At 44.4% G+C, this 14,141-nt stretch overlaps 1 protein-coding gene across 1 annotated transcript in view; it reads right to left on the reverse strand.

The window, feature by feature from the left end:
- Window positions 1-4,645: 4,645 nt before the first annotated feature.
- DRP2 (dystrophin related protein 2) overlaps window positions 4,646-14,141 on the reverse strand; it is a 40,124-nt gene continuing 30,628 nt past the window's right edge. The window contains exons 16-23 of the mRNA XM_039874001.1: window positions 13,906-14,017; window positions 12,590-12,726; window positions 12,212-12,277; window positions 11,893-11,958; window positions 10,928-11,071; window positions 8,895-9,132; window positions 7,611-7,731; window positions 4,646-7,286 (exon numbers count right to left, since the gene is read on the reverse strand). Coding sequence (XP_039729935.1) covers window positions 7,162-7,286; window positions 7,611-7,731; window positions 8,895-9,132; window positions 10,928-11,071; window positions 11,893-11,958; window positions 12,212-12,277; window positions 12,590-12,726; window positions 13,906-14,017 — 1,009 coding nt within the window. The 3' untranslated portion in view covers window positions 4,646-7,161. The remainder of the gene's footprint in view (window positions 7,287-7,610; window positions 7,732-8,894; window positions 9,133-10,927; window positions 11,072-11,892; window positions 11,959-12,211; window positions 12,278-12,589; window positions 12,727-13,905; window positions 14,018-14,141) is intronic.

A 14,141-nucleotide genomic window follows, 5' to 3' on the forward strand; every position in this document is an offset into this window, starting at 1 on the left:
AGGTTGGGAAAAACTAGATGCCTGTGAAGACTCCTTTAAAACCCCTAGGTGGGTTTGTTTTTTCAGCTATATCGTTAAGGTTTTCCACTCTGTATTCTTTAAGCAATAAATAAATTCCTCATTTTAAATGGATTGTTGTCACTTTATTAAACTTGTCATATAATCAGTGCACTCATATCCACACTGGAGGCAAGCAGTAAACTCCAAGATTAGGAAATGCCACAAGATGCTGTCAGTAAAGGAGTTCCGTCTAAAGAGCTATATTAGCCATAAGAAAAGATGAAACATTGCCATTTGTGACAACATGGTGGATCTTGACATAATCATGCTAAATGAAATAAGCCCCACGAGAAGTTGAGAACCATATGATTTCACTCATATGGGGATATAAAAAAAGCAACAAATGAACAAGACAAAGAAAAACTCATAGATACAACAGTTTAGTGGTTATCAGATGGAAAGGGAGTGGGGGGTAGATAAGAGTAAATGGGGTCAAATATATGGTGACAGAAGGAGATTTGACTTTGAGTGGTGAACACAATGCAATATACAGATGATGTATTGAAATCTATATAATTTTATTAACCAATGTCACCTTAATGAATAAAAAATAAAAGTAAAAAATTATTTAACTAATACTAAAAAATAGAACTCCTAGGATAATTCTTAATGAACTAAGCAAATCATCTCTTATTACTCATACAGCATTAGGATTTTGAGAGAGGGCAGAGAGAAGTGATAAAAATGGCAGCTTCAATATTTACATTGAATTCTCTCGTGATGGAAAAAATAGAAGGTTAGAGTCCCAGTTCTGCCACTCAGCTTGGGCAAGTCCCTACACCTCTTAGGGCCTCTATTTCCTCATCTAGAAATCAAGTGTGATAACATTACCAAGAGACATCTGAGAGTTTTCTAGAACTAGTCCAGCTACACCCAGGTATGGTCCCAATTGATGAAGTTGGTATTGCCCTAGGAAATATACTCCCAAATTTTCTCTGCAACATTTAGTGCCCCCATTCCAAGTTGAAGTTAATAATCCAAGGGCAGAGAAGAGTAGGTCAATATGTATGGGCAGGGCCTATGGAGGAGGGATGAAGAGAAGGAATGCTTGGGGTTAATGGAGGGAAGAATTGAGGCTAAGGGAGATAGACATGTTAAGGGCTAACAAAGATAAGATTAAATGAGAAGTTAGAGGACAGCTTGAAAACCAAGATGATATAAAAATGATTTCCACTGCAGAAAACCAGAATTTAAAAGAGAACAAAGAGAATGGGGAAAAGGAATTGACTGTCAGAGGCAGAAGGTGGGGAAGAGGCAGAGTTTGTAAAGAAGATGGGCCTTTCCAGATGAAGGAAGGCAGAGGACTGGAACAGAAACAGATAAAAAGTACCCTGGGGACATGGCTGGAGAGACTGAGGCCAGCGAGGGTGGCATATATGCTACAGGTGGCATCCGGGGGTGATAGAGGTAGAAGAGCCCTATCCAGCCTCTGTCTAATGCTGCTGCTGAAGAGCAACCGGAGCTCTGCTGAGAGGCATGAGGGAAAGGAAATAACAGGAAGGGGCAAGGTCAAATTCATATGTCTGCTGTACTCTTTCATTCCATGCTACCATGTCTCATTGTAACCCAAGGTAACTGCTTCAGCACTGCCTTCCAGTCCCCCAAGGCTTATTGCTGCCCTGACACTCCACCCCAACACACACACATGATATCTCATAAAGTTTTCTTTTTCTATAGCCCAGTGATTCTGACTTTTGCCTGTTAATAGACCTGCACTGTCAAATATGGTATCCACTAGCCACACCTTATTTGAGCCCTTGACATATGGCTAGTCTGAATTGAGATGTGTGGTAAGTATAAAATATACACTGGGTTTCTGTAGGGGGACTGCTCTGTGCCAGGGCTCTGACAACCTTGAACTATCCTCATAGGCCAAGGAGGCAAGGCTCAACTGCAGGCTGCCTTGGGCCTTGGTGGAATGTCCTGTAATCCTCCTGGAACATGAGAAGATAGTCAATCTCACGAAGAGCTTCTACAAGACCATTCCCACTCACCTCCCTATCTTGAGGGAGGCTGCCATGAGGCAATTTCTCATCCACCTTCCTCATCCTGGTGAGGCATGAGACTTTCTGCCTGCCCTTCACCCCAGCCCCAAAGGGAGCATCTGCAGGCCATATAACTGCTTAGCTGGAATTGGCTACTCAGCAGCAACAGGGTGTCCCATCATCCATGATACATGTCATTGGGTCTCTTTTGTTTCAATGTTGTTCATGGGACAAAGGATTCAGGGAGCCGATACCATTGCTGTTCTTGCTTTTGCCATCTCTATAAGTAATAAATTGTCTGGATCTATGTATCTTGTTTCTTTACCAGCAGAATATGTCAGGCTGTTTGAAAATTTCTAAGACTTATTTTTTAAAGGAATATAAAATATCTCATTAATAATTGTTTTATACTGATTATATGTTGAAATGATATTTTGGATAAAATAAATTATCCAAATAAATATATTATCTAAATAGATATTATCCAGTAAAATATATTATTAAAATTAACTTCACATGTTTGTTTTTACTTTTTAATATGATTGCTAGAAAATTTTAAATTGCATATGTGGCTCACATATTTCTATTGGACAGTGCTGTTATAGATTGGTGAGAAAAGAAAAATTGGTGGTAGGGAAGAGGGACTGACAGTTTTATTTTGCTAGAAAATAGCACTTGTAAAAAACTATCACCACCAACCAATTCACAGGGATGTTGTATATATCTATAATCTAAATCTAAGAGATAGACCTTTACATTGAATAAATGTTACTTTATGGAAACTCGCTGCGTTGTTCTTTTTCCAATATTTTTTCAGGCTGGTAAAAAAAATTCCTCAGATTGAGGATGGTATTGAAGAACTATTGCCATAAAGAGCTCGTTCCATGAGGGGTTAACTAGCTAATTTGTGTAAGGTCTTGAGAGGTAACCACTCCAGGTAACTGTGGTGGATGCAGCTAGTGGGGTGTCTTTTTGGTCCAGTAGGTGTTGGACCAGAGAGGGATGTGAAATATCAGAGTCAAAGAGTATAACCAGAGGAACCAAAGTAAACAAATACAAATTTATTCTTTTCAAAGCAGAATTCAAGAGAAAGGGGAAAAGCACCCCAGTGAGTGGCAATCGAAGTTAACCAATTTGTTCCCAGTCCTGCTCCTTTGTCCCAAACTTTTCTAGACTTATGTGCCACCCTTGCTACCTCCCCTGAATCCCTTCCCCAGCTCCCACCCTCATGACCCATTCTTGTAGCCAGCAAGGAGCATAGCAAGCCTCAGTCTGGCCTCAATACTGCCCTGGGGACAGCAAAGACATTTAGCAGCCCGCCCCCCCAACCAAATGCAGCAGCTGTGGGAGGAGATGGAGGCTGGGAGCTGAGCCCTGGCCTTGAGCCTTTCCCTCTCCCACAGAGTTGGTGTTAAAAGAGTAAGAAAAGAGCTGAAGTATTCCTTTGTTCCCAGGGCTGGATTTTGGCAGGGAGGCCCAAAGATAAAAGTACCCACTGAGCAGCTAAGTCTCCCTACCCCTTGGGCAAATCCCCCAGTTTCTCTCCCAGGACTGTTTTTCTCAGGAAGCTACTTTCTTGGTTATCTGTCACCTATGTCAAGGGAACTATGATGAGATTCTTGGCCTGAAATTGTCTCAGAGGCCATAATTCTGCCACTGAGAATGTGTATTAAAGGAACACTCTAGCCTGAAGCTGCATATGGATCCCAGATCCCAAACACACACCTCAGGCAGTACAGGTATTTCTTAAAATGAATCTGGAGGCAAAACATCTCCCAGGATTGGCCTCTGCCTGGCCCCCGGGTTTCTCATTACTGCAGTATGCCAGCCCAGTTCCTGGAGCACAAGAACTTAAACAAGTTTCTCTGAAAGAAAATATTTCCAAACTTTGGGTCTTGAAGGAATTGGGTACTTGAGAGCCTTGATTTCAGTCTTTCTGCTCTAGAGGGAAGTGCACATGTCATTCTGGGTAGGGCTCTCCTTAGGGAACCATACAGCTTGATGTCCTCCAGCCAATCAGCCTCCCTTAACAATTTCCCAGTCAACATGACTCCACCTTGCTCTTGCTTCAAGCAGAGGCATCCTCATAATGGCTTTTTGGTCTCTATCAGATTCTGTCAAGAATAAGTCTTCTATCAGTCCTAACTGTTCCCTGATACTATTTGACAACAACCCCAGCAAACGCTCACATTCCTTATCACAGATGCTAATCACAAGTCAGAGGTTTTCCTCAGGCTGCCTACCCAGCAACTGCCCCCACTATACTTCCAAATAAGACCATAAACTATGCAGCATCACATACAATACCTCTAGGAGACATGATACATACCAGATGCCTAATGACATACAACACTTCTCAGTAAATCCCACCCTAATTTGGATTGATAGCACCCAAGGATCCATTTACCTTACTGCGAGCAAAGAACCCACACATGCTGCAGTAATTGCCACTGGACCCTTGAGCAATACACAGGCATACCTCAGAGATATTTTTAATACAGTTCCAGACCACCGCAATAAAGCGGGTCGTAATATTTTTGCTGGTGGAGGGTCTTGCCTTCAATTTGTAAAAAAACACAACATCTGTGAAGTGCAATAAAATGAGGTATGCCTGTACTTACCTTGGGCATTAAGGTAAACACAAGACCACAAAGTGTCAGTGACCCCTTTAGTGAAAATTCAACTCTTGACCTGCTGCTTCAGTCCACCTACAGCACAAATCCTACGTAACAAGATCTATATCTTCCTACCATCCCTGGCCCAGTGCAGATGCCACAGGCCATCAGCAGCCCAAGATCTATTGAGCGGAGTGGGGGTTATGCAAAGAATTTTCCAGGACTTTCCTAGTAAGATTGTTTTATAACATCTACCCTCCTAAAGCTGAGGCAGGTATACACTTCGAAGACCTTGAACTCTCTCTTGTATAGCAAATTTCTTCTATCTCATTTCTGTCCACTATCTAGGCCCCTACAAATATAGCTTCCCCCTATTCATGAACAGATGCCCAGGCTCTGTGTTTGATGTCCTATGACCTGCCCATCACATACCCAGATACCCAAGTCCTCCTGCCCAGAGACCTTATGAGCACTAAGACAGACATTGTGATGAGGTCTGATACCCTGGACATGTGGCTTAGCGTCTCCCTGGCAATTCCAGAAGAAGGCAATCCTAGGCTTTTGGACCCAAGTTGCTGCCTTCTCTCCCCTGCAGCAGATTAATCTAGCTTCTCAGCAGTTCTACCCACTGGCCCACTGCTCGATTATAGCATAGTGCCCCAACTATCTGATACCCTCCTGACCTCGGTGGCAACCATGGCTTTCTTTAAGACCCTGAGCCAGACTTAAAAATTGGAATGAGCTAGAAGATATACTCTGTGCCTTAGCCTGACAAAGGCTAATAAAAACCTTATTTGTTCTTTCTTTTCTGGTTGGGGTGAGTAAAGCTAAAATTTGCTCTGTTTTGGTACCTGAACCATTGTTTAGAGGAGCCCAGGAAAATTCATCCAAGGCCTAGGTCTCAAAGCAAGATTTGGAGTGAGTGAAGAGAAGAAAGTGACTCTACCTGTTAGATTCCTCTGTAGCCATAGGCTTCTGTTGCTTTGGTCTTGATGACAGCTCACCCTAAACATGAATGGAGAGATATCCTAGGGGGAGAAGCCAAGATACATCTATCTGTTCGATCAGAGGCTTAGGCTTACAAAGAGTAAGGCAGAACATTAATGCTTCAAGAGGTATTAGAATTTAATGTGTGAGTGAGGCCAAGGAAGTACTGATGTACAGTACATAGGTAGGATAGATATGTAAGCATATAAACTTAGGCAAATGAAGTTGACTGCAGGGTTCTAGGTTATAAAGCCCCTTTTGATAGAAAGCTGCCTAAGTGGGCTCTGTCTCTGTTCAAAGTTCCAAAGCACAACACGCTACCCTTGCTATCTATTCTGAACAGTTTCTGGAAAAAGGGATCATGGTATATGCTGCTTAGGAATAGTTCAGTTTGAGGATCGGGTTCACATCCCAGAGTTAGAACAGTTTTATACACAAGGTCTTGCTATTGTCTGGGTGGAAAGTTGCCAGTGGCTCCTGGGAAGGGGCCACTATTCTAGGTGGCCCATTGCATCTATCTTATGATTAGCTAGGGACAATCAGCCACCTCATACGATTCGGTCTAAAAGAAACAAGGGTGTTGGGCAGTCACATTCTTCCAGGTTAGTAGATGGCTTCCCCTTCCTCACCCAAGGAGAACAAGAACCCCTTGCTGAGCAAGCTGCTGGCCTTCCCCCAAGGCTGTGAGGGTAGACTCAGAAGAGCCAAGAGTGGCTTCAGCTGGATTCTCAGAGTAACTCAGCTGGTCTCTCAGGACGCTAAGGGCATCAGGAAAGAGGAGGATCAGGGGGAAAAATATCTAAGCTCATAAGTATTTCTTTAATGTTTCCAAATATAAGATGGAAGTAGGAATCAGAATGAACTGTTCCTGCCTTGAGGAAGGTCTGTCAAGGACTGAGGCAGAGGAACTGAAGATATCTGAGGAAGAAACAACATCTAGGTAGCAGTAGGATGGCTAAAAATATGCCCTCAAGCTGAAGTAATATGACACATGCTGCCCAGCATTTTTCAGGGGCACTTTGCTAGAGAGGGGATATCTTGGGAATACCCTTTTACCTCCCTGAGTTGGGCCAGAGAGTAGGGCTAACTCTTGTGGATTCATAATGCTGGAACCCTGGGGTCATTAGGCTTCCCTATCTCCATAATTCCATGGAGAAGGAAAGACACCAGTGGGCACTGCTTAACTCTGCAAGGGAGTTTATCTCTTCCCCATCTGAATGGCTTCTGAGTGCCATTTGCCTGGGTTGCAACAGAAGCGTACTTAAGGGACTGGTCTCAAACTTGAGGATTAGAGAGCAGATTTCTAGTGTCAAAAGAATCATGCTTCTCCCTTCCCTGGCCCCCACACACCCACCTCATATTGCAACAGATCCTTGCTGCTACCCAGAGCCCAAAGAACTCTGGCTGAGGAATGTGGGGCCAGTGGGAACTGGAAAGGTTGGGTGAAGGCTGGGGGAAGGCTTTGACCAGAACTGGGAGGGGACTATGGACTATAGGATGGGAATCTGGCTCCATCAAGAGGCCAGCAGGGTGTTGGCAGTCACATCAGAGCTTCGCACACTGGGGAAGGCATGGCGGAGCTTCTCCATGATGTCCTCCAAGCACAGGCTGACATCTTGGCTCTTTGACCCCACATCATCTGCATTAGAAAATAGAAATTTAGGAAGAGAGCTAGATAAGAGTCCCTGATGAAGCCAGGGGGCTGAGGTAGGATGTGGCCAGCTGAAGGGCAAGTCCAGAGAATTTGTGTCTTCCCAGCACAATGCATAGTACATGGGAGGTGCTCAAAATATATGTGTAGAATAGAAAAATGAATGAATCAGTCAATAAGCCAATCATGCCTGATGCTAAACCCAAAGCCATGAGGAGAAACTAGTCCCAGATCTAGCAGAACCTTAGACAGAAGATATGGGGCAGGGCAAAAGCATGGAGGTAGGGGCCGGGAGGGACTGGAAGAACTCACCTGCAGCCTCAGTGTCTGGAGTAGTGAGTCCCTTCTCCTGGGGATGACTGCCTTCTGACTGCTGTGGAGATGAAGCTAGGGACGAGCTTGCAGAGCCATTGCAATCTGATTCGGTGGGTGGCTAGCAAGAAGTAATGCATGACTTAAGTGGCTTTGCTTTCCTGATATCACTTTGATAGACTCCTGAGCTTAAAAGGGGCCTTAGAGATCTCATGTCCATCCTTTTGTCCTTGGACTTTAAGAAATTTTCGTAGTGCCCTAAATGGTGGCTTCCCCTTTAAGGAAACTTCTTAGAATATTCAATTACTGATTATATCTTCTTCCTTCAACAACATGTGTCAAAGTTTCCTATATTATAAGAGTGGCATTGCACCTAAATGTCTCTTGCTGTCATTTTAGCTACAATTAAGCTATTTAAAACCCAATTCTCTCTGGAAATGCAGAGTTACACACTTGACCCTCAGTTTATCCATCATATGTTAGAGACCTCCGGCGTCTAGAAGCTATCCCTTGGAGAGTCTGGGGAAGTGTCAGGGGTAGTATCACCTGGTATGTATAACGACAATAATAGGTAACATTTATGAAATGTTTACTATATTGCTGGCATCATACTAAATTCTTTAAATACATTATCTCGCTTTATGTTCACCGCAATTCCATGAAGTTGGTATATTATTCCTGTTTGACAGATGAGAATATTGGAGCTTAATGAAGCTAAGTAATTTTCCTAACACCCCACAGCCACTAACAGGCAGAGCCACATTCAAGCCTAGGGCTGTCTGACTCCAGAGCTACACCACATCATATATACTACCTCTCGAAGAAGAAAAGGACAAAAAGTGACAAGAGCTTCCTTCACAGCAAAAATCTTTCTCTTGTCAAGCATGTCCAAAACTGCTTCTATCCAGCAAACATAATAATAGTAGAATCAATGTTTTGGATGATTCTTTGACCTTTATTCTTTTAATACTGAGTTCAAAAGTGTTGTAGGGATGTGAGCCTTCAGAAGTCCTCCCTTTGTCCCAGGCCCCACAGTGACTTGAGAGTAACACACAAGGGTGGAGTGGAAGCTAGGTGGAAGAGAATTGGCCAAGAAATGAGACATACCAGCCCCTTCCTTCTGCCACTTTCCCCAACTTTCAACCCAGTTCTCTTCAGAAGGTCATCTAACAGCCACTGCAAAGGAGCTCTTTCTTTTCTCTTCATTGTCATACTCCCCAGCTCCCAATCTCTCCTTCCTGTGCTCAGGGGCTGCTCGGGTCCTTTCTCTGGCTCCAGCCTTACCTGCAGGAGCAGCTCCCTTAAGCGATGCAACTGGGACTCTAGTTGCTTGTTGTGGTCTTCAAGAATCTGCATACGTGTCTCCAGGCGGCTCTTGTGCTGCCGAAGGATCCGGGCCTCAGCCAGAAGCTCCTCATTGCGGTGGTCCTGTGACACTTCACCAGAGCCCTCAGCCAGGGTTGGTGCCTCAGCAGCCTCCTCATGCTGCCACTTCAGCCGTCTCAGCTCTCCCTGGAGAATCCTGACAGGGACAGAAAAGCCGAGACCTATAGCCTTAATGAGGTGTTGACTGTCCAGGTCCCAGATGCCCCTTCATACCTAGGTGTCAGTAATCCTTTTGCTCTTCCATCTCCATCCCCACCCCAGCCATGTTCTTGCTTGAATGGCCATATCCACTTTCTCTCCAGTACATATGTCATTTATTCTGCCATCCTTGGGCCTCAGAGCAGAGAGAGTTGACATTTCCTATAACAAATGTCTCTGGGCATTGATGTGCTGCTTTGGGGATTAATTCTGACCTTAAAATCAGGCAGAAACACAGTCTGCAAATATGAGGCATTAGAGCCACTGACTCGCCTACTCCATTTTAAGATTTTTAGATTCCAGGGAAAGATAACATAAACAAAAGATCACCCATTTTGCCTCTTCTATCAACTGCCCTCCTCTTTGGCCTACTTTGAACACCCATGTTGAGTCATCAAGAAAACAAATGCCAAAAAGATGGTCTACTTTGGGGGATGTTATTATTTTTTTTCCACAACAAATTACTCTCTCCCCAATATTTTCCAGGGCCTGCCCACTGCTATTGTAATGCAGTGTTTCTCAAACTATCCATTGTGAAGACTTATTGGGGTGATCACTTAGTAAGTTATATAAATGTCTAATCACTATGTTGTACACCTGAAACTGATATATCATTGTATGTCACTGGTAATTGAAAAAAATTTTTTTAAACTATCCATAGTGATAAAAAAAATTTTTTAACTATCCATAGTGAAAAACAATAGTGGATTTTTCAATTCACTGTGGACTAATATGTAGTCCAAATGCACATAGTTAGTACACAGCTCATACCACATGTGACTTGCCACTCAAGTTCAACAAAACTCAAACTGGTCTTTACCCTATTCAATGAAGACAAATCTACTAATTATGTGCTGGGATGTCATGACAATGTCAAATTGAAATACAAGTTTCTAAAAGCTTACTCTTTATTTATGTATTTATCTTGCTTTCAACCAGTAAAGAACACCTCATAGACTGGCCCTGTTTAAAGGCTTGTGACTCCTAGTACAATCTGTGGGCTAGCAGCATGGATACGCCCCAGAAGCTGGTTAGAAGTGTAGGCACTCAGACCACCCCCTCCAAACCTGTGAATCACAATCTGCATCTTGTCAAACTCCCCAAGTGCACACTAATGTTTGCGAAGCACCGTTCTGAGGGATGTTACAGATTCTACTACATGCTCACAAAGTGGCTTGGACCCTCCTTAGGCCCTGCTGCCACTGGTACTTTATGGAGATTAATGCCATCCCCTGTCATCTTCTTTACCTTCCCTCATCCAGGCCTCAAATGGGCTATGCAGTGTTACCTTCCTCTTCTTTTATTACTTTCACTAAATGCTAAGTATCTCTTTCCATTCCAATCCTGACAATTCCTTGAGGGCAGAGACATGTATACTCTTCTGTATTCTCTGGATTTTCATTTTTCTCTTTATATCTAGTGAGTACTTGGAATTATTTGGGTTGAGTTAAAAAGATGCAAATAATTACTAGAATAGCTAGCATTTATTGAACCCTTACTGTAAGCCAGTTACTGGCTAACACATTATATGCCTGATCATTTGATCTTCCCAAGTGCCTCTAGGAGGGAGGTATTATTTTCATCATCCCCATTTTACATATGAGGAAATGGAGGATAACAAAATATAAGAAACTTGTTTAAGGCCACATAGCTAGGCTGTGGAAATGGCAGGACTTGAATTCAAGCTGTCTGACTCTAGAACCCACACAGAACTGTGCCATTACCACACCCACCTGTTCTCATTCTCTAAGTGGGCCAGGATCTTCTCTAGCTCCCCCTTGCTTTCTGTGGCCATGCTGCATGGAGCTAGCTGTCCGAAGCCTGGTTCCCGGTCAGTAATGGGGCTGGAGTGCCGCAATAGGTATTGATCCTCGTCTCTGCATGGGTGTGGGGAGAGGAAAGGAGGTGGCCAGGCACTGAACTGAGAAACAGCTCAGGGCATGAGTTCTCAGCTCCCAGCTCAGGCCTCAGGAGATGCATGCTGAAGGATTCGCTTCTAAGTCATGTAGAGAAGGAAAGGCCTTAGAGGAATCAAAGTGTTCGAAGGTAGAAGAGTCGTGGTTAGGGGTACTAGGAGAGAGTGTTTTCAGGATGTTGGGGCTTCTGGGTTCTATTAAAAGCCCCTGGGAAACAATGAGCAAATCACTCCCTATTTTGTGCTGTTCCCCTACTCTTTACTTTTCCACTCCCAGGGAAGGATCACAGCCTGCCTGAATCCCAGTCAGGGCCAGATTGATCCATGTAGCCAGCAGCTCCTAGGCCTCTGAGCAGGCCAGGTACCTCCATGGAGATGAAGGGCCACACTTTCGTCAAGTCCCTGGTGTCTCCCCAGGATTAATGTGGCACTAGATGAGGCTTTGGCATCCTGATCATAAAATAATGGCTCACTTTTGTAACTTTAGATGAGAGCATATTCTTTTTCTCTCAAAGTTGGGCATAGAAGGGTGGGATCTTGCAACAGGAAGGGATCTGGGCAGATGGCAGGGAATAGTGCATTATTAATTCCCCAGGTCATTTAATAGAGGGCAGACTGCTTCTCTTACTAAACATTGTGCCCAGAAATCATCCTTCTTTCCTTAGGGCATCAAGGACCCTAACCACCACACCTCCCTCCCCTTGAGGATATACCCTATCCAAAGGATGGCAGAGGGATCCTAAAGAGAGCTATTCCAGAAAAGAAGCAGCTGTGGAAACTCACATGCTGTCATCTGGGGACAAGCTGTCATTAAAGAAGGAGCAATTTTGACTTTCCATCTCAGCAAGCCTGGGAAAAAAAGATCAGGAACAGAAGGGAAAACAGGATGTGAGGCCTGCTTTCATTTCAAGGACTTTAATTCCACAATAGGATCATCAGCTTTGGAGGCTGCCCCAACCACCCGTAAGTGTTGGGTCTTGCTGGCTGCCATGTACCCCACTGTGCACGTTCCCATAGCCCTGACCCCATTCTCTTTGCCTCAACTGAAAACCCCTTCCCCGTGAGACTCCTTACAATCCCTCTCCCCCAAACCTGGTAGTACCTGCTGGCAAAATGCTCAATGCGGGAGTGTGTGTCAGCATGTGGCAGCCTTGGGGAAGAAGCCGGCCTAGAGGAAGGAAGCAAAGACTCAGAGGATCAGAGACTGGGTAGCTGGGCAGCCTGTTTCCTCGCCGCCACCCTCCTTGCCCCCTGTTACCACATTAGGGAGATGGGCAAGAGCTCATGGGAACAAGACACTGAGACTAGATTTACAGGGTCTATTTTTCAGGCCAGATTCCTGGTCATGCCCAGGTTGAACTGTCTCGTCACTAGTCAGGTTTGCCCTGGAACATACCCCTACCCATGTGGGACTCAAACCCTTCACATCCCCAGGCTCAGCCAGGCTGCCTTCAGCCCATGCCCAGCCACTAGTACTCACGTCTCACTATAGTCGGCCTCCAGCACTGATTGTACAGGCAGATAACCTCGCTGAGGGTGTTTGCTGAAATAATGCTTTGAGCGAAATTTGTTCTTTAAGGTTATGGCAAAATCCCTCATGTTCTCACTGGATGTGGTCTAAGGGGAAACAGGGTAGAGGAACTCACCTTAATGGCTTCAGGATATTCTGGGGGAGCTGTAGCTGTTTCCCTAGAGCAGGGAATGTGACTGGTAATCCACTTTTGTTCATGTCTACCATACCCTGCTCCTAGAAAAAGGTCTCAAAGACACATGCCAAACTGTGAACATTGGTTGCCCCTGAGAAGTTGGACCAGAAGGGTGTGGGCCAGGCTGAGGACAGAGGAGGACTTTCCTTTTATATTTTAAACACCTCTATGTAATTTGAACCTTTTACAATGAGCACATATTTGTTCATTTTTAAAATATCATTTGTATAAATTCTAGGGATGTAGAAGATAAGCCGGAGGTAGAGGATTACCAGTTTACCATCTTGAGCCAGTTTTCATGACTTTTAAAATGTTTACTTTAAAATGATAATGAAAGAAAAATAAAGGGCAAGGTCTCTGCTCCCACTGGGTCACACATGTTTCTGTGCCAAGAGAATTTAGAGAAGAGATGACATCTTGGAGGGTGGATTGTGGGGAAACAGATTGAAAGATGGGGAGGTAGGGTAGGAGAGTCAGTTCAGGCAGCAAAGCCTGAAGCTGTGGATCCTGAACACAGCAGTGTAGAAATTCTGTGGTTGGAATTCAGGGATGCTGACCAACCTGGACTCAGGTGGCTATGAAGTGCATGGTTGTCAGTGAAAACAAGGTGGAATTAGGGACCTAGGTAAAGAACACCCCCCGCCCACACCAAGAGACTGAGTAATTAATTTGAGTACAAACTTTGGTATTGACTAGAAGGGATGGAAGCAATGATAAAGCAGCAGGTAAAGACCAGGTGACAGGAGCAATACAGAAAACTAGGCCGGAAAAACTAAATTGAGCAATGAAAGGCTCATTCCCTAGAACTGCCTTTCTCTACTTTTTCCTGAGACCTCTGTCTAAAAATAATGAGTGCCTTTTAAATGGCTAAGCATATTCTGGGCTACTATAGCCAGCTGCCACTCTGGTGAGAGAGAAGCTCTGCTGGAAGAACAGAGAGGCCTGAAAATCTTGAACTGGTGAATCACCAGGACTGTTTGGAGAATGCTCCCCAGAGGAGAGCAGAATACAGATAGCTAGTGCTTGGCCAAGTAGGTCAAGGGCCCAGAACCTGAGATCTGCCCTCCCGCCCAGCCCAGAGGCTTCGTACCGGGTTGTAATACTCCATGATGGGGTAGTGCAGCTTGTTGCCTTTGCTGGCCCTGCCTGTCAAGAAGCAAGTCTGGCAGATGTCCACATTAAACTGTTTCAGACTCCGGTACCTGGAGGAGAGGACAGAGGATCCAATGTACCATAGTGACCTCCCTATTCCCCTAACATACAAATATACACACACATTAGAAGGGGGTGAGGCATGGAGCTATAACATACTCAACCTCCTATGCA

The sequence above is a fragment of the Pteropus medius genome, unplaced genomic scaffold, assembly GCF_902729225.1.
Source record: "Pteropus medius unplaced genomic scaffold, Ma_sr-lr_union100, whole genome shotgun sequence".
NCBI lineage: Eukaryota > Metazoa > Chordata > Mammalia > Chiroptera > Pteropodidae > Pteropus > Pteropus medius.